The 22,051-nt window shown below is 31.9% G+C and overlaps 1 protein-coding gene across 1 annotated transcript in view; it reads right to left on the bottom strand.

The window, feature by feature from the left end:
- The window catches only part of LOC100164079 (neuronal PAS domain-containing protein 4A), a 147,586-nt gene extending 125,535 nt beyond the window's left edge, over positions 1 to 22,051 (bottom strand). The window contains exon 1 of the mRNA XM_001946040.5: positions 21,563 to 22,051. Within this exon, the coding sequence (XP_001946075.2) occupies positions 21,563 to 21,573 (11 nt within the window). The 5' untranslated portion in view covers positions 21,574 to 22,051. The remainder of the gene's footprint in view (positions 1 to 21,562) is intronic.

The raw sequence follows: 22,051 nt of genomic DNA, 5'->3' as shown, positions 1-22,051 counted from the left end.
TCTATCTTTTTTGTGTTAGGTGACTTTACTCTAAGATTACTTAAACGCATAGAAAAAATTATTTTTCGTAAATGCTTTTTGTCTATGTTGCGCGTGGGCCAGAGAGAGAAAACGAATAGTGAGCTGACATCCTCTTAAAACAACTATTACCTACTTATTTCCGTGAATACTAAACGATATCTGCAAATAATGGTCAAGACAGGCTCGTTGGTATGAAGGGCGATTGTCGAACGATATAATATAATATTATTATAATTGCCATTCTGGGGTCGTAGAATGACAAGGAATATTAGAGAAACCGTATCTACGTAGTATGGCGTGTACACTTGCAGTAAAGCATGCAGAAGTATATACCGGAGAAGGAAATGAACAATATCGGAGATGAAACAATATATGCCTATAAGAGACAGAGCAAATAAGAAACTTCTTACAATAATACAATCACGTAGAAATTAGCATACCTTTATTAAATTCGAAAAGAAATATTTGCCTTGTACAATTTTTAAGCGCTGCACAGGCCGCACAAGGCAGCTAAATGATGTTATTCGATGCCCCTTTCGGTGTTTATTAACGTTATTGTAATATAAGCTGTACAACTCTGCCGCTTGACTTTGAATCATTGCCCCCTCAATAGTATTTATATATCTCTTCTATTCCAGGATTATAAGTATACGTATTAGTGCTTTTATTAAATACACAGTGGCGTGCTCGGGAATATTTAATTGGTGGGGGGGGGGGTATTGATTTGTTCTAATTAATAATACATTTAAACGAATTGTATAGTGATGACCCACCAGACACAAATAAGGGGATTTATCGGTCAAGAGGGGGTGGGTATAACCGATTACATCCCCGCCAGGGGATGCCATTGCAGCTTATTCATGTAATATATATTATACTTGACTGCGAACTTGCTGTTCAAACATAATATATTTTTCGCTATCGACATAATATGAAAGCACATACCACCGTCGGTACGCGGACTTATTATACCTAACATACGATACTGTTAGCAATGTATCCGTCGCGTTAACGACGGAATTCGATAATATTCCAACTACGTAACTATTATTCCGAGTATAACATAATATAACTACAATTCGTGTGAGTATATATAATAGTAACGGATCGTAGTATTTTTTCTCCCCTATAACGCACTATACGCATAGGTATATAACTGCGAAGCGGAGGTTCTTATGTTGAGATGTTCTGAAAAAAAAGTCCTGCGCACAGGACGTGTACCACGTCGAGATGAGGTCCGTGTGCACATCGAACAATCCGTGTTTATGTAAAAAAAATGTGAAGAAAAAAATATATCGTACGCGTACAATTTATCAATGTCGTTGCCATTAGGCCGCGCGCGGTAGACTTGGCGTGCACAAAGTAAGTGACGTGTTTCTTGTTTTGATTAATTTTTTCACCGGACCTAGTTTAACGGTCTACGCGGTGTGGTGAAAAAATAAACAACTTCTTATCGGTTTAGCGCACTTAAATTATTACATATAGGTACCAAGCCGATGCATAGTGTTCGTCTACTTATATAAATACTATATATTATATGCCACGAATAACAAATACTTGTTAAAATATTGTTTATTTTATTCCAATTCAGTTTCTTGTCCGTCGGAAAAGGTCAAGTACATGGGTATATACACATACGATATATACGTGTGACGGGTTCACCGCGGATGAAACACATATTTTGCGCCTCGCCCTATTATATTATAGGTATACATATAATATAAGAAAATCGAAATGAATTTATTCTTCAATTTAATTGTGTACCGCCAGTTACAAAATATATAATATTACCTACGTGTATATATATAAACTATATCGTATATCTATATATACGCACCTCCTGCTGCAGTATACCGCGGTATATATTACGATTTACAGGTGGTCATCTACCTATCTATATGTATTCTATATACGAGTGTTTTTGTGCGCATACACCACGTTAATATCACAATAATATGTATATAGGACCACTCGGTGTGATGTCGGTTAGACTGGCCGTCTGTCCGTGTCAGTCTACACGGCCGGTGTAATATTCTTTGAATCGCAGCCAAATCACCGTAAAAACGTAATGGGAAAAATCACGTATACGTATATAATGTATATTCTGTCTACATTGTGTCATTTAGGTAAAATATACTCAATAAGCAGTTTAATATACCCACAACTATATATCGCGGTTACAACCGCGTTTGTGTACCTAGGACCTAGGTACCTATAATAGGCAGTTAGTATTATTACCGTTTAATTTATGGATCGCCACTTCGTATGTTTTAAATTCGCGGTGTAAATCGTCAATAATGGATTGATATTATTATTATTATTACTTATATTATATTTTTATCGACGATACTGTTCGATAAAAAAGTCGGTTTCACAACCGACGACATAATATTTTTTATTATACATCATTAAGTATTTAAACGAATAACGATGCGATCATTATTAATTATTCGCATCCTTACCGTCGCCGTTATTTCGCGATAACGATTATAATATATTATAGTAATTTGCAATAGGTAATATTGTTCTAAAAAACAATTTGTAATCTTTCTTTGACCAAATAAATTATTATTATTATTTTTATCAACACGTTTATACATAGGTACTGGATGGTAAGTTACTATATACTGCAGGCCAGTCATCGGAGGGATAACTTAACGAATCATATTTAAAAGTGCATACCTATTACCTATTCCTATGTACTTATAGTACTTATACTCCTACCTACCTACCTACCTACATTAAAATATAATAATATATGAATCGAATTTATTTTTAATGTAGGTTTATATGTCGGTCATTTTATTTATCATCCGTTAATAGCTATTACAATTATGTTTAAATGTTCCAATGATTAGTGTTTTTTTTTTAAACCTCATACACGTGAAATTATCGATTTAACGATCAATTTGGTTTTAATTAAACTATAATATACGAATCGGTCCGCGCGATCTATCATATACGAAATAGATTCTATACATGTGCGTAATAATACGTAAAACACTGGTATTATGTTAACATAATATAATATAATGGCGAAATGCCGATATAATGTAAGAACAAACTATAAATAATCCGTTCTATACTGGCATATCATTAAACGAAAATGTGCGATGATGTGTATGGTTCACTTTTTAATAATTCCTAGATGCAGATTTACTACTTCACAAACTCGTATTCGTCAGACATGATATTATTATGTTTAACGATTAATCGTTGTATGTTTAGTTTAGGTCGGTGATTTTATTATTAATACTGATTGAATTTATATTTAATTTTAGCGTTTTCCCCTCCGTCGCTTAATCGATTAATATAATATAAGAGCTGAACACATCCACTGCGTTTAATCAATAATTTTACATAATATATTTGATCGTTGAACGAGCTAATCGAGTTTCAAACTTCATAATGTTGAACGCATATTATAGGCTGCAGGTATAGGTATATTCGATTAAATAAAAAATAAATATAATAATGAAAAGAACTATACCAGGTTATTGGTCGTAATCTATTCGGAGTAAAATTAAAATAAATCAATATTCTTCTCGTATATATCGCCACTCGATAATTTTTTTAGCGTCCAATGCGCCGATGAATAATAATATCTCAGCGCTCAGACACACATACATTGCGCTAAATATATTATTACCGTTACGCATTTATCTCGCTATGCCGACACATTTAAATGGTAATAATATTCACACGCACATTCACGAACGTCCTCCGATATTCTTTAAAGTTGAGATATCAATAATATAAATTATAATAAATAAAAGAATTTCTTTCGCAAAGTACGGTCGAATTCCGATGAGCGTGCCAGCTCGGAGATCGTTTTATGTAATATATAATAATAATATAATATTCACCTTATAATAATATTGTACTATTATTGCTGTTGTGAAATTCTTTTGTACATCATCATATAATATTATAATGCAATATCCACTTTTATACTCAAGTTCTATATTGTGAGCGACGAGTACATCATAATAATATTATATTATATAGAGTACCTAAGTATTGAATGTACATATATATATATTATATACATGGTATGATGCGATGAGAAAAACAAAAAAATAAAATCATTTGGCTAGTCACAATCGTTTTATTAAAACAGTTATTGTTGGATGACAAAATAAAAAAACAAAAAACGTTGGACGTGAAGTGCGATGGGGTGCAAATGAAAGGAATATCACCACAATCGTAACTATATATATATATTATATAATATACCTACTATAATAATATGCTAGGTATAAGACAATTATACACTGACGAGTTGGAACGAAAAAAAAACGACTGTCTAAAATATAAAAAAAAAACAATTAATTCTGTTTGGTTTCGCGCGCTAGCCAGCGCACACACGTCGCGTCTATAATAATATTATTATTATATTTAGGTACGGCTGTGGCTGTTCAATACGCGTGCGCGTCACACGGAGACGGAGACAGCGAGACTGTACGTCTCTGATAAATGGTGGTGAAGAGACTCGGCCGGACTGAATGGCGAGAGAGAGAGAGAGAGAGAGAGAGAGAGAGAGAGAGGTCTTGACAGCCGCGGTACACACAGAATGATGAGGACGACGACGACGACCAAGACGACCAAGACTACGACTGGTCTGTGTGACTGTGTATATAATATATATTCAATATAATATTATACCTACATAATTTGAGTATATATATATTATTATTATAATATAGTAGTGGATGTGTACGGAGGTGGCGGCGGCGGAAGACCCGCCGTGTAAAAAAATAAATAATGCGAGAGGAGAATGATAAAAAATTAAATAACTCTGACAGACGTACGCCTCGCGTTTCAATACGCGTCATATACGCATACACACGTCTATATATTATTATTATATAGGTTTCTCCTAGGTATATATTATATATAGGTATCTGTGGTACGCGACCGCTTACGACGTGTGGTATAAATCAAATGGTCTAATTATTATTTCTCTGTCCGTTATATGCCCGCGTATTATAATATGTATATGTGTGTGGAAGAGGTTTTTTTCCATAAGATTCTCATATTGTTTTTTTTTATATGCCGCCCGCACTCTGATTTCTCCGCGTTTTATGTACGAGATACGCACTAGAGTGTGTACCTGCCTACCTATATATATATATGTGTGTCTGTGTACATATGAATGATATAATATATTATGTACAATGTTTATACGCGTGTAGAATGATTTGTCACCACGCGCATTAAACGCGCCTATATGTACCGCCGGCATGTGTAATACAATCATATATAATGAATAGGTATATAATATTATCATGGTGCACGGGGTAGGTACAAAATAAATATTATATAGGTATAATATATTATTATGTTTATTATAGATGATAATAATAATAATAATAATAATAATAAATATAGACGTCGCGTTTCAGATCGACTTTGAATTTGAGAATAATAATAATATAGTCGGGTACTAGCTATTGGTATAATATATTTTATTGTACTACCTATATTATATAGGTACGATTAGCTGTTTGTACGCATGTCGTATTTTGTTTGACTATTATAAAAATAATTGTACACCCATCGCGCTCTCGGAATAATATATAATATTATATGTATCAGATTAAATAATAATTGTTAACAGGACCCATTAATTCCGATTCTCCCCCCGTGCCCCGGTCACCCCTACGCGCGGCAACTAATTGAACCTAAGTCTATATACAAACGCCGAAACCATTTTTTTATTTCACAATATTATTATATTAATAGTTTGTGTTATATACATATACATATTATATATTATACGCGTCTAACGCGTCCTATAGATAATAGTAGACTACGCCCTCGACCGCAGCGCCATACGACGCGCAGTGTGTTTCCGTCAATAATTACTTAACTGCGGACTGCATTATAATACGATGTATGTAGTATGTACATATATGTATATTATGTATACAATACGCGTTTAGAGTGTATATTATCTTATAATCGTATCTGTTTTCGATGTAACAAAAAAAAAAAAATCGAAAATTAAACGTTCGTATAATAATAATAATATATTTGATTTTGGAGATTCGTATACATAAACTGCAACAGCATAACATATATATATAAATATTATTATTATTATTATTATTACGTTGTTTGTTCCGAAATTTCACACGATGAACCCGTTTATGATATGAATTGTAAAACTCGACGCGCGCGCGCAATACCATTATAGTACGATGTGGAAGCTTTTTACCGTGAAAATATATGGCGCGCGCAACGATTATCGCTCGTGTGAATGATTTTGTTTCGTTTTGCAAAGAAATCACGTATATCATTGTGTGTATGACTTTTTTATCATATTATTCACATTATTATTATTATTATTATTATTTACACGACACTATCGCGCGGAGATGCCTATCAAAAGTCACGTTAAAATGTCGACCGAGCGAATAAAACTTACATGACTTTTAACTACTACCATTGATCGCGCGTAGTGCGGAGGTCCGCGAGGTAGGACGTATTGTTGTATTGTACTTCTATTGTTGTTATTATTTATTCGTACAAAATAATAATATCGTATCCCGCGCGATAATATCGCCGATCGCATAATATTATTATAATATAGGACCGTGAATTACAATCGATATAACGCCTCGTGTTGAACACTGCAGCTATAATATAATAATATAATAATATAATAATATTATGTGTGTACTCGGCGAATTCCATCGCAGGTCGTAATTTCTACACTGAACATCTATAATAGCGTAATAACCGCGTGTACACGCACGTTTTGAAAACGATATTATATATATATATATTATAATATTATTATTATTATATACGTAAAATCCGATACTTGGTCGAATGCGTTTTTCGCATCCAATCGCTTTGGACATAATAATTTATAGTATTGACCGTCATCGTTGAGGGGAAAAAAAACGTAAACACAACATAAAATATATAAGAAATAAAAATGTATTTCTCGTTTTGCAAATCGTTTGCGTCCTACTTTTGAAAAATACACGCACTGCGCAGACCAAACGTCGCTGCGGTGGCGTATACTCGCGGGTAAACGCCCAACTAGGATACAACGATAATATAACTATTTGAAAGAAAAAAATTGCCAATACTGTTATCGTATAAAAATAGCAGGTATACAATTAATAGTTTTAAATTATGACTCTATCACTGGAGCTGCGGAGGCTATTCAATTATTATTATCCGACCACATAACTCAAGACATCCAAGGTTATAGTGTGACATTACAAAGTTCTACCAATGATACCTATATAATATATTAAGATAAAACGATTCGTCATTACCGCGGTATGCCGGTATACCGTACATTATAATACCATCATGAAATTTTGCAGTTCCGATACCGTGTGGGCCACAAAATTTGACAGGCAAAATATCTATAATGACTATAGTATATGTAAAGGACGACGATGCGATAAAGTCGAAAATTGGGTAAAACTTAAGTGCATCGCATCTCAATACCACTGCGCAGGTGATCGGCGAAAATACGCGCTTGAGCGCATATATTATTATAAAGAGAAAGCTCGGGCGACACGTTCTCCCTCCACCCCCTCACCGTACACGACGACCGTCGGATTTAGGCCAATTATTATATTATTTATGAAACGCGCTGCAGCAGCAGTCTTCTTCTTCTTATTCTTCGGTTTCTCACGGTGATTTTTATCACTGCACAAGTCTTATTCTTTCCCTCTCGCGACCCGATCGTTCTTTTTTCTCTGTCCATCGCTCCTACATACCCGCGCGCGCGCGATCTAGATGGTTCGTGAGTTACCACAACCGGTAACGCATCGTCGTGAATGTACCTATATATATATATGTGTGTGCTCGTATTTATTATTACCACGGTCGTATACCTATGCGCGATTTACGTGCTTTTATTTTTACAATTTGGACCGAACCTATATACCATATTATACCACATAGCATGATTGTCGTGTACGTGTGAATTGCGTAGCTTTAAAGAAAATTGCTTTAAATAAACATATTTTATGCCTCACCGCGTGTAGTAAGTATATAGTATAATCTCACGGCTAAAATATGTGCGGTGTGAAGATCAGTCATTCACTAAAAATATGAAGTTTTAAATTAAAATGGAATTGTGTTAATGTAGATTAGCCATTACATATTATAGTGTTTCACATAGATATATTATACCTATAATATATACTTTCACCATAGATTATTTATTTATTTATAATGTACACGGGTTTGACTATAATATTGAATGCGAGAAATGTTAGTTACAACCTGCAGTAATTAAAGTATTTATAAGTAGTTGAAACTAAATGAATAGTTAACAACAATAATATATTAGTTATAGAAATAAATTATGCAGTTAACAGTAGTTGATGTGACTTTTAAAATGACAAAGTAGGTATATGTACGTCATACATAGTATTTTCTCGATACCGCGATTGATTCGTTTGCTGTAAGTACCTACAATACAATATATTCTAAAATTATACGATTTGAATATCTTTAGGTTCACTGAAAATCTAAGGGTGGTCATAGGTTGAGACACGGGGGAACGTATCGTCGACTAGACGGATGTCGTATATTTTCTGAATGTTATATAATACAAAGAACTCACATTGTGCGTATACAAAAACAATATTATTATCGTTCGATTATATTATTACGTAATAATAATTTGATTTAGCCGAATATCCCGGATTTATCATATTATCGCGGGAGAATTAATAAAATATTTAATAATAATATGTAGAAAAAACATAATCTCGGTAACCTCGGTCTGACATGAAACGATGACCGTGGAGTGGACTGAGGAGAAGGGGTTGCGGTGACTGATGGGTTTTGGTCTTAGGCTATTCTCACGGCGGTGGCGACGACAAGTTTTTTGGGCATCGCGTGTGTACCTACCCGGTGATTTCGTTTATAATATTAATATTATATACGAACACATATCGGCCACACGGTCGCTCCCCGCGAGAGCCGTGTGAACAAAAATAAATATAATATATATAACACACACACACACACACACACAAATCGGCACGCCATCCATCGGCTACTGGTTTGCCACTAGTTTTTTTTTTTCAAAACGCGTATCAGACGGTTATGTGCTCAGTATGTATATGTATGTAGTTTATAACTATTTTTTTTTGTCAGTCTTTATTATATTTAGACGAACGTCAGGGCGCGAGAGTGACGTTTAAAAGTATTTATTGTGTATCGCGCTTTTATATTTTTTATTATGTTATGCGGGTGGAGTGAGTGAGAGAGAGCGAGAGAGAGAGAGAGAGAGAGAGACACACACAGACGGACAGGCAGACAGAGACGGACAGACAGACGGAGATGGAATGAAAGAAATAGATAGAAAAATACGATTTAATCGTTCGGGAGATTTCACCTAGCAGTCTATATAGTCGTAGTATCGCCTAGTAGTGCAGGTGGTTGCGGGAAGAGGAGAGAACATTTAAGGCACCAACACAAAAGAGGCCTAGTCATCCCGCGAGACGACTGCGCGGCGACGGCCGGTCGAGTGCCTTCGCGTCTTCGGGCTCTGACGAAATAATCAGTTCGGTTCTTTACAAATGGAAAAATAATCTTAATATACGCACATACACAAACACAATAAATGTGTATATATGTGTGTGTGTGTGTGTGTGTATGAGATAAAAAGAAGCGTTTCTACCGTGTGAAAAGCCGCCTACGATGTCCGAAATCTTAATACATTTAAGGTCTATATACATATATAATAATATATATAACGGGTGTCTAAATCGTTTTTTAATTGTGCTCTGCAGGTAACGACTCTATCGTTACGCGGTGAAAATTCAGATAGCTCTACAAAACGGGTTTGACAAACCGAATTGGGTCTTTATATGAATAAAAAGTCGATACATGCCACTGATTTTTTTTTTTAATAAAGAACGCGGATCCGAACAACTTTATCGTTTGTGATTTTATTGTATTCGAAACCTTAACGGTTTTAACATTCAAACACAAAGAAGATTTAAGAAATCTAGAGTAACATAAATTTCAAAAAACAATTTATTCAAAGTTGTTTTGAGACCGAATTTTAGGAATTAAAATAATTTTATGTTTAAGACTTAAGTTATAACAGTACCTACCTTAATAATAATGTTGAGTTATTTTCATACACATTTTACTCATTTTACTTATCTGACGTAATACATATTATAATATTGTACCTATATAACAGGGGTGGCGAGCGAGAAGAGACTCGCAAGCCACTAAATATATTAATAAATATGGAAGAGCCAAGATGTAAAAACAAAAATAAGGGCATATTATAATATATAATAATATGACCTTTTTTTTACATCTTGGCTCTTACGTTAATTTACGTCTAATGTAACGTTAAGATGCGAGCCGCGGTTTGGCCACCCCTGCTATATAATATCTTACATATGATATTTTATTATTTTAAGAAAAAACAAATTATTTTATAGTTATTATTTATATCAACGAAGTAAATTATATTGTTTCGACGTGTATCGAAACGTAAACTAAGTAATATAATCATTAATCGTTTTAATAGATTAAGAACATAAGCCAGTTTTAATGCGAAAATTATGCAGTTTGCGTAAGAATTTAATATTGCAAGACCTGCCTACATAGTACATAATATTACAAATATATTATACTACGTCCTACATACGTCACAACTTATCTCATAAAGTATACACAATGTTTGAAATTATTACTTTATTTAATCCATTGAAACATAGAGATACAATATTATATTGTGTATTACAATATTTAATATTATATTCCATAGTTTTAATGATTTAACAAAATTTGATAAACACAGATATACTAGCTTAAGATGATACAAACCAAATTTGTATTACTTAACAAAAAAAAAGTGGTAAAATCAGTATCTACTCATTATTTTTAAAATTTCTAACTGTTTTGAAATTTTTTTTTACATAATATGATATTATTGTAAAACAAAATTTTAGAAAAAATAATAATACGATTATTATTTGTTAACATTGTCATTTTCTTTAATGTTTTAAAAAAAATTGTTAGTTACTAAAAGTGTGTAGACACTTAAATTGATCACCTGGTATAGTATAAGTAAATGAAACGCTATTGTTTGTGCACATAATATTACATTATACTATTATATATTACTATCATAAAGCTGTATTATTTTATTTTGCTTTAATATTTAAAGTAAAAACAAGTCCTCAAAGGGATCTGTGACGTACGATATATTTGGTACGAGTCCCATATTTCACGCGCTCATGTCATACGGTGTTTTTATATACCATGTTCTTTATAATGTCCCTAAAGAAATCTGACACTCTGTCTCGTCCATATACTTATAAGACCGTGTAGCTAATAACTTACAAGCCGTATTAATATAAATCACCCGCGCACGAGATGAACAAAAAACAAAGCTATTGAAGAGGTGGATATACCCCGCCATGGACTTTTTTTTACAACATTTATATTAATATTTTATTATTATATTATATTATTGATGTTTTAGTAAAAAAAAATATAATGTGAATATATAATACATTTTTTTATAATGTCTATTCAGTATTCACAATTCTTGATGAAAAACATTTTTTTTTTTTATTTACAAAAGCAATAAACTCATGTTAATAATTTCGCGGGGTTTGTGATCAAAAACTAGGTACACTTGTATTGGAGGTTTTTAATATCTAAAAAAAACCACAGAATTATGTATATTATTTTAAAATCAAATTTATTGAAACTAGTTAATTATAATGAATTGTACGCTTCCTGCACCCATAAACGGGCACACCGGAAAGAATGTTTTCATGGTTTCCATGCCTAAAAAGACTGACAAATTATTTAATAAACACGCTATGCTAGATGTAAATACTGTACTTATTAAATGTGCTTTAGGCTAAAAGAAAATGTGTGTATGCTTAAAATAGGTGTACAATAATTAATAGTTAAAACATAAATTATTTATATTATAAAGTACCTATAAATTTATTAAAAGTACCTATCATTTTTTAGGTTATTTATCATTTTTTTTTAAAATTATTTTTCATATTTTAAGGTAATGGCTGTTTATTGTGGGCTTATAAATACAACTCGAATGTAGTATCAATCGATGAACTGTCAAAAAAATGTATTTACCTACGTACTAATATTTGAGTAAAATTATTATTACATACTACCTAATTATTTAAATCATAGTAAATCGATCTATAGTGCTTAGTATTTAACCAGCAACGTTTGTGTTAAAAAATCCACCTGATCTCCTCATGATAAAATCATCTGTCCACCGCACTGAAGCACATATTATTATATCTAATTCGGATACGAGTCATTTTTTAGTATTTTTGCGGTTCTTATACCTACTATTATTATTATTATTACTCGGTGGCATTACCTACGCGTATAATATATACGCAGTATCCAACGCTATAATATAATAGGTACCTATACTATTATAGTGATCCGATGAGTTTTGGATATTAGTTATTATTATTTATTACGAATAGGTATGCGCTTATAACACGATAATGTATCTGACCAACAGTCAGATGATGGAGATACGGCACGTATACGTCATTACTCATTAGTAGACGGTAATCACTGTTGCAGCGCATATAGTTCTGTCAAAATCGGGCGACAGAAAAATGAATAACAATTATTATTATCGTTGTACGGGCTTTAAGTATATAGAACTACGCTATTATAATATTCTGTTAGTTCGTATATCAATGGCCACAATAGCCAATTGAGAATAATATTTCCCTGTACCTCCATCGCACCATAATTGCAGTATATAATATGTAATATACACGGTTTTCGGATGATTATCGTATGGTCGAAGAGTACCTGCCCCTACCTGCCTATATATTATATACAATATGCATACACACAAACACGTTACATACATTATATTAATATTAAACATTGACAGCAAATATGAGTATGAAACGATTATTGAAATTGATGAATACATATATTGAAATATTTTCGCTGCATACGTTATATAAGAATGATTTGTAAGTTATCGCGAAAGTATTATTATAAAATATGATATCGTCACCTGCAGTAATAAGAACTGGTAATGTTTACGGGCACATACAGTTTTTTACGAGCATAATTATTGCTTATTTTGTGCAGTTTTAAATGTTTTTTATCATGCGTATTGCAATTATAAAGACAAAAATAGTCATTGGAAAAAGTAAAAAAAAATAATTTGCATATTGTAAAACTGCGTCAGCCGGTTATATCATTTATTGACTACCTATTAAAGGCGAAAACCGCGCACCTCGGGTCGTAAAATTTTGAAAGAAAGTAGAAAATAAGTATGGCATATTATGGTAAACCTATATGTGGAACATATTATAATACTTTGGGGTAAGTGTGAATGCAATTTGTTTCACTATATGCAAAACTGGAATATTAAAAAGTAAATTGTAGAAAAAAAACACTCCGAGGTTCTGAATTACCATATATAAAACTAAGATCATTTGGTCAAATCACGTAATACGACACTTAAAATACTTTCGAAACGTTTCGTACGATATATTTTATGTGAACAGTAATAATATGTGTAGGTATAATGTAAATGCAATATAATTAAAACATATTATATGTGCCTTCAATTTTAATCCGTGCAATTATGTATAAACAATAAAATTAGTTGAATTGTCAAGCTTACAACATGTTTCAATATAATATATATTTGTATCAATCGTACTTATACACATAAACCTATTAACATGCACATTCATTCCCTTTAAAGCAACAACTGAACACGATACGTAATGGTACCATATATTATTATAATCTGTTACAATTTTAATGAGATAATAAATTCTGTGACGTTACATTAGTCATTCATTATATACACGTTACAGGATTTATTGTTGGAGAAAAATATCTGTCGACACGGCCACACGGGAATTTGATATCATTCGCGGTCCACTGCGGATATCCAAAATAATATACCTACGATGAAAACCCGCAACTACCTGAATATTGCACGTTTCTACTATTATAGTCAATATTCAATGTATTGTCCCTAAAATCAGTTTTTTTCTATTAATTTTTGTCCATACCTATTACCTACCTATCATCTAAAATTATGAGAATATGTCTGGAGAATAAAGTACAAGAATCTCACCTACCGATTACAGTGCGAACAAACCGTTGAGCAGCGTGTTAAACATAATAATACGATTAAAAAATAACGAATATCATAATATTATATTGGTGTATAATATATTATAGTACACACACGAGAAACTTTATATACATGTACATACCATGTATTGTACGAACGTTTATGGTAAAAAAATAAATAGTTAATGATAATAATAAAGTAAAAGCGCTATCATATCTAGTTTTTTTTTCTCCGTCTTCTCAACCGATATATTATAATGGGCGTTTCTCATCAAAATCGAGCAATTTAACGACGGCCCCGGACGCAATAATTATTAATAACCCGAAAAAGTTTCATCTCACATCGCACTACAGTGGCGTTCGTGGTTCACACGAATCACTGCAGCAGCAAGACCGTTGGAACGGCATACAGAGTACCTACCTATAAATTATAGCAGGTATACCTCGGTATATAGGTACCAGATATATATTTGTATATACCTAGGTATGCTAAAGAAGAAGAAGATGGCCAAAACGGACGGTGACGAGCAAAATAATACCTATGTAACATAATAGTAATATTTATAATATAACAATAAAAAATATAAATCCGTCGCAGAGTATTGTAAAGTATATTATAAAGTAATTTTCCGTACGTGTACATATTGTGTTCAATGTATATTGTATACTATTTAATTTTCTATTTCAATATTATAACTCGTTTAAGTCTCCCGACTCGCGCGCTACCACCACAGCACGGTGACACCATACCACGGCCGAACAATAACGATCAACCGCCAAAAGGATTTTTCACGTTTGATAATACTAATAATATAATAATGTATTAAAAAAATAACAAATCCCCCACGTGTTAAGAATACTAGATATCCCGAGTTCTTTATGCGTTTTTATTATTCTACACTGCATCAGAGAGAAAGACAGAAAGAGACCGAAACACGAAGTACATTTTTTTAAACACAATATATACCTATGCGATACATATTATATTATATACGTTCAACTTTTTTATTGCCCGGGTAATGTTCGCGTTTTGCTCGCGCTCCACACAATATTATACTTACATTATTATATTATTATACCGAGTACCACGTACGTCGTCGTATAATACGTCTAACTATATATTATAATGTGTACACGCGTATTATAATATGACTTTTAAATTTAATTATAACCCGGTCAATAAATTTCCCTCCGCTCCCCCTTCCTCCCGCGGGGCTCGCAACGAGACGATGTCTGTTGTAGTTCGCATCACCCCATTACATCACGCAATTGAGACGCGTGTCCGACCGCAGTTTGTTTAATAGAAAACCATATAATAATATTATAATGACATATATTATATTATATATATTATGCGTGTATTGTACACATACATACGGTACGTGTCCGGTCGGTCATATTTTTGTAAGAAGTCGGCATGGTTTTTTTATTATATTATAATATTATATTATCGTGTATACATACATTTCGTAAAATATTATAATAATATTGTGCGCGTACCTACCTGTATAATGTAATATACCTACACTATCGTATCAGACATATTTCATATAGGTACCTACGTGACGAGTGAAATAATAATATTATATATTATTATTATTATTATAAATGTTAAAGGAGGAAAATATTTTCCATCTGATTTATATAATACGTCGTCGCGGGACGTTTGGAATAATCAGACGTCGCGCGTCTCTCATTAACATTTCAATGCGCCTTTTGTCTTTCCGAATCCCGACGTATATTATTTTGACACAAGTGTCCTATATATTATTACGTATATTAATACTGTGTGCAGCTGTATAGTACATTATACGTACAGTATAATATAATAATATACATACGTACATAATACGCATAGGTATAATATATCGTACACAGTTACCTACTCTAAGATAACGCTCATTCTTTTCTCCCTTCCTGCGAGATCGAGTGCACCGAGTGCAGTGCTCGTGAGTGTGTTATAATAATGATATTATGTGTACACGCGTTTTCTTTAATATTTTTTTTCAATTATTTATGGGGGCTCATTTTTTACCGAGGCAGCATAATATCGTACACTATACGGGACGCTCTTTGGGTTCGGGGGTCTCCGGGTATCTCCTACGCCGACGTCAACAGCGATGACATGTGTTCGGCCCGTGTCAAAAAGACCGCAACTCGCGCGCGCTGCGACCACCTATCATCGCGTACATTGTGTCCGGGAGACCTCACCGACTGCACGATCTCGATTTGTTTGGTGACAAAAATGGAATGCTGTTTTTTTTTTCTACTAACCGATTATAATATATATACACACATACACAAGCACTCGCACGCATATATATGCGCTTGTGTGTGTGTTTGTACTTTTTTGGTCGCATAACGTTTCCGACAAATTGGTACACGACAACTACGCATTCATGCGAGATTTCGAGCGCGTTTTCATACTGACGCGGTGAAAAAAAATAACCGTAACACAATATTTAAAAAACGTTTTTTGTTGTGTCCATCGTGAATCACAGTTTTCCGAACAATTTAGCTTGTATACTACGGTATAGGTATTAATCATCGTTTATCATATTATTATATAGGTACTGTAAATTAAATTATTTACAAATTATATAATCCGAAATAACTCAACTACATATGTATATTGTTTTGAGTATAAACAATTTAAAAATATAATCCTATAATATTCGTCCTGCTGCAGACCGCCATGTATATAATTTTTGTGAATTTAAATTTAAATTTCGTTTATACTTGAAAATTGGTAATTATTATTATTATCGAGGTCGTAAAAAAAAATTAAAAAACTCTAAACCATCCAATGTAGTAGGTATCATAATATTATTATTACGCTAATATTGCTATAACTTAAGGTCAATTCAAATTGTATGTATGCAAATTCGATTTTTGTTAGTTAATCCAAGAAATTAGGAGTTTAAAAGTTTTCTGTCTTTAAATATACTAGTACATGAAAATATATTGGTTCAATAAGTTTCTTCCGTTTAATATTAATACATCACATATTCACATTGAATTTAAATTGGAAAAGGAAATTAGATTGCAAAATTGCTAAAAGTTCTAAAACTATGTCAGATTTTTCCGTAAAAATAGTATTTTTTTTCAAAAATACGCAAAAACGCATCTTTTAACATGCATATAATTACATTTTAGTATGCGTATGTCATAATATTTATACCTTAGATGTGAATTTTAAATAAATAAATAAAATGCTTGTACATTTTAACAAACGAAATAATTTATATCATTTATATAATCGTATTTTTTTCTATTTCAACTTTCTATATATTATCTTTATACTATAGACAACTGTAGCAATTGTTCTAATTCAAACCGATACGATTTTCGCAATCGTTCGGCAATGCCATTCACACTCATTACCCATTGGCCATTGGTCCCAGATTAAACAACTTATGTATTGTTCAAACACTCGAAAAGGAGTGTAGTAAGAATCTAACGACCGTAACGAAGTATAGATTAAACAGAAGACAAAAACCAACGTTCGTAAATAATTATTACATTATCAGATATTCAGATTATTGAAAGTTTAATAAAAAAGCAACAGGTAATAATGAATACGAATTGAATTGAGAAATATCTTAGCTAACAAATGATTAAAATATACACCCATAAAAACGTAGATACTATAAATTATATAGGTACATAACCTAACTATAAAATGTAATTTTTGGATTTTATGCTTCAAATTTAATCGCTGAATAAATGTTAGGTAAATTTAATTTTAAATCGCCCGATTTGTTACACTAGCTACGGTTGAATGCTGAAACAGTATAACTAAAATTTACCTTAATTTAGTTAAAAAATACCTATACTATTATTAATGAAATAAAATGTTTTAGAATAAAATAATACCACATTAAAATTGATCGGATGGATCTGTAAATACTATTGCAATTATTATTTCGATGGTAATATTGCGTAATAAAAAAACAGGAAAATAAAAATGAATATTTTACAGTAAGTAGGTACCTAGCCACCTAGGTATATATAGAACGGTTAATAATAAATTACGGAGACTGCAGGGGTTGCCGAATTTCGTACATATGTGTCCAGCGTGTGTTACCACAAGAAGAATCCTGGTGAGTAACCAATTTACAGTGTGTCAGTAACAACGTATAAAAACGTTTCAGAGTCGTCTCACTACCTATCCACTCGATTATGTGCGTTATAACTTATAATAACAAATAATATTACAATAATGATGGCGAGACTCGTATAATACGGCCATAGCACACAGTGATTATAATTAGACGACAGCCGGACACAAACAGGATTGTCGATCGGCGCCCGTGCCCTTGGCTTCGGACTTGTACACATACTTGCCACATATATTATTATATATTTACATATGTCATAATATTATAATATATATTATACAACACACAGCCGAAATCGATCGGAAACGATCGGCGCACTCTGCAGAGTATACGTTACACTATACTCGGTGTCCGGTATATATTATAAACTAACAAGTCGTACATTATTGCCATGTATAGTATGATATGCCGAGTTCTTTGCTGCATTTTTTGACGATTTACGAGAGGAAAATTTTCGTGTCGTATAAAGTTGTTTGATAATACCTATTTTCAATGTTCACCTCTCCCGTATAGCCACAGTTTTTTTTTAACGATTAACTTTATTTTAGTGATCGTAAACAGATGTACATAGGAACGTCCATATTTTGTTCAAAGGGTGATTTTTTCGTGAATGTCAATAATATTGCCAACCCGTATTATAAGTAAAAATACGAAAGAATGTAAACGCGCTGTCAGTGACAGAGACTTTGACGGCCGTATATAAAGTACATCAAGTACGCATGTAATTAATATTGTGTAATATTATAGAACATTAATTTTACCTCTTTTTTCTTAATCACCTTAATCAAAATAATAATGATATGATATTGTATTATTTTATTTCATTCCAATTTCCAAAATATATGTCAGGTGATATAACATTGATTACACGTTGTTGGAACGAATGGAACGTTATATTATTATGTATACCTATATTATATCAATATAATATGTACATTGGGTTGCCAATATTTGAGCCTTGATATTTATAGGAAGCCACCTCCTCCAATCCCCTAAACATTGATAAAAACTTTGGTTATGTTTAACACAGACTGGTTACACCTTGTGCCGTAATTATTATTAAAATATTTTTAACTAAAAAATATAACGTATTTTTATCCATGGATGTATATAATTGAATACACAAAATAAATCATAAGTTTAGCTTTATCAACATTGGGCAGTATTTATTTTTTAACAATATCCTTATTTAAACTGTATACATACTATCTAGGAAATTTAAGTACAAAATATTATTTTTAATATAACAATTAAACTGTCAAATAATATATAAGAAATTGAGATTTAATTGACTTCCTAAAGTGGGTGGTATCAAAATATATGTTATTATTAAAACTCCATCAATTAATTTATAAATTTAAGAATTGATTGAACGCTTTATAATTAAGTGAACGAGTTTCAAGGGCCAATTTAATTTATACCGCATAGTTAAAATAATTAATTTTGTTATTATATAGAGATATATTATAAGATATGGCAACACTATATACATACATATACTTATACTTTATAGTTTATATTATATATACTTATACTTATAATTGTATAATGTTTATGTTATATACATAAGTCTTGTATATTTTTTTTTATGAATATCGTGTATAATAATATATTATCTAAATTGAAAAATCAATTTTTTTAAATTTGACAGACCTCTAGATATTTAGATATCTCTGTAGATATCTTTTTGATAGAAATAGAACTCTGAAGTATTTTAGTTTTAAAATAAATATTTTTGGATTGGAAGGAGTAAATAGAAAATTGAGAAGAAAGAAAGAGAATGTGTTTGGCAGGATGGTCTCAACGGTCTAAAAATAAATTTAATGATTTTATTGTATTATAGGGACAAAATTCTAGAATACAATATTAGGGTCTCATATTATAACAGCGAAATTGGTTTTTTTATGTTGACATTTTTACTTCATTTTTTCTCACTGGTTAAAATTTAAAAGAAAATAAACTAAATGTGACAAGCCTTAAAATTTCAAATACTTCACCTTCGCACTTCAAAGTTCTATCTAATTTCACGATTGGTTTTATGTATTTTATAATTACATTTTTTCGAATATTAAAAGCGTCATGCAGTTTAGCGATGTTTGATCATCGTGGTATATAGGAACGGGTTATACCACTAGATATATATAGCAAACAGTTTAAAAGGAGTTTATCCATCATATAAATTATTTTAGTCAGTGCAATTTTTTATAATGTTTAATTTGTATAGATGATTTACATAATATTATAATGATAAATTAATAATTTAATTTTAACTGCTTTAAATGCCCCAATATATTTTTTTTAAACGTTGAATACCTCTCTATATTAGCTAATAACAATAACAATAATAATAATTATAATACAGTCGACTCTCGATAACTCGAAACTCATGGGGAAAAAAAAAATTGACTTCCTAAAAATGTCGAGTTATCAAGGTTCGAGTTACCGATAGTCGACTGTAATAATAAAATAATAATTTAAAAATAAACACTGAGTTCAAAGGTTAGTGTAAGTCTGGTCAGAATGATCAGTATTCAGTTATATATAATATGGCGGACAATATTATATTGTTTTGGTGGTAGGTCTCAAAAAGGTTTGAATAGTACCTAGTTTTATTTAACACTTCGTGTTAGCCGTAAAAGGTTCTACTCTTGACTACTATAATTTTAACGGTGCTCATAATATACGACAAGAGTAACGCGATGGTCTATAAATTGTAATTTTATTACGTCAGAATAACAAACAAAAATAAAAATAATACGACACCACCTATTATGTAGCTATGTGGCCATACGGTGTATTATTATTAATTAAATAAGGTTAAAATGTGATGGATATATAATATTATAAAAAACAATTAAACATTTTTAAATATTATCATTATAATTTGTGTTTATTGTTTATGTATTTTTTTTTTATTTATATCATTATAATTACAATCACGGAATAATAGGTACGATTAATTAATAATTTTATTTTATACTATAAAATATTTTTCTCAAATAAATAGAGTATTTAAGGTGCCTATAATTTAATACACAATATAGAGCGTATATTATAATATGATAATATGTAAAATGATTAATGATCCATCATCACGAAGCTCGATAAATATTAAATATTGTTATTAAATTATATTATGGAAACTGCATAATATTATTTTCGTATCGTGTATAATAAAAATATGTTGATTCTCTATGAGGTAGTACCTAATGCGAGAGTATTATTTCAGCTTTTACAACACACCCGTTGTGCCAGAAAAATTAAATCGTTTGATGGGTACTAAACAAAATTACCTGGTGAACATGTTGGATGAATTGGCCTGGAAATCCAGCTTGATGGTTCGAGTCAAAACAAAACAACGAGAAAGAAAAACTAAAACCGTTTCAGTACTCGCCGTACGAAATACGTAAGTAGATTATGCACTGCAATTACGACGACGACGACAGCGACGAAACCGACGTACGAAACGCACCGATCGCGTTCGATTATGTGCGTTTCACATTTCCGGTCGGAAGTCGATGCGCACACGAAAGACACGAACGGAAATCATGACGAAAACAATAAAAAAAATTACAAGTAAACCGAAAACCCCGGACGATGACGACAGTGGTAATAAATTTACCGCGAGTGGCCCGGAAAACTGTTTAAAACGATAACGATTGACGACGCCGAGACGTTCATCCGTGAACGTGGTATACGAGAACAATATTACTATCATGTGCGACCGCACGTGAACCGGTCCGTCCGCGCGTTTGAGACTGCGGCTGTCTTCTTCGCGTCCA

This window comes from Acyrthosiphon pisum, chromosome A2, assembly GCF_005508785.2.
Source record: "Acyrthosiphon pisum isolate AL4f chromosome A2, pea_aphid_22Mar2018_4r6ur, whole genome shotgun sequence".
Taxonomy (NCBI): Eukaryota; Metazoa; Arthropoda; class Insecta; order Hemiptera; family Aphididae; genus Acyrthosiphon; species Acyrthosiphon pisum.
This window is presented reverse-complemented; position numbering and strand designations above follow the sequence as displayed.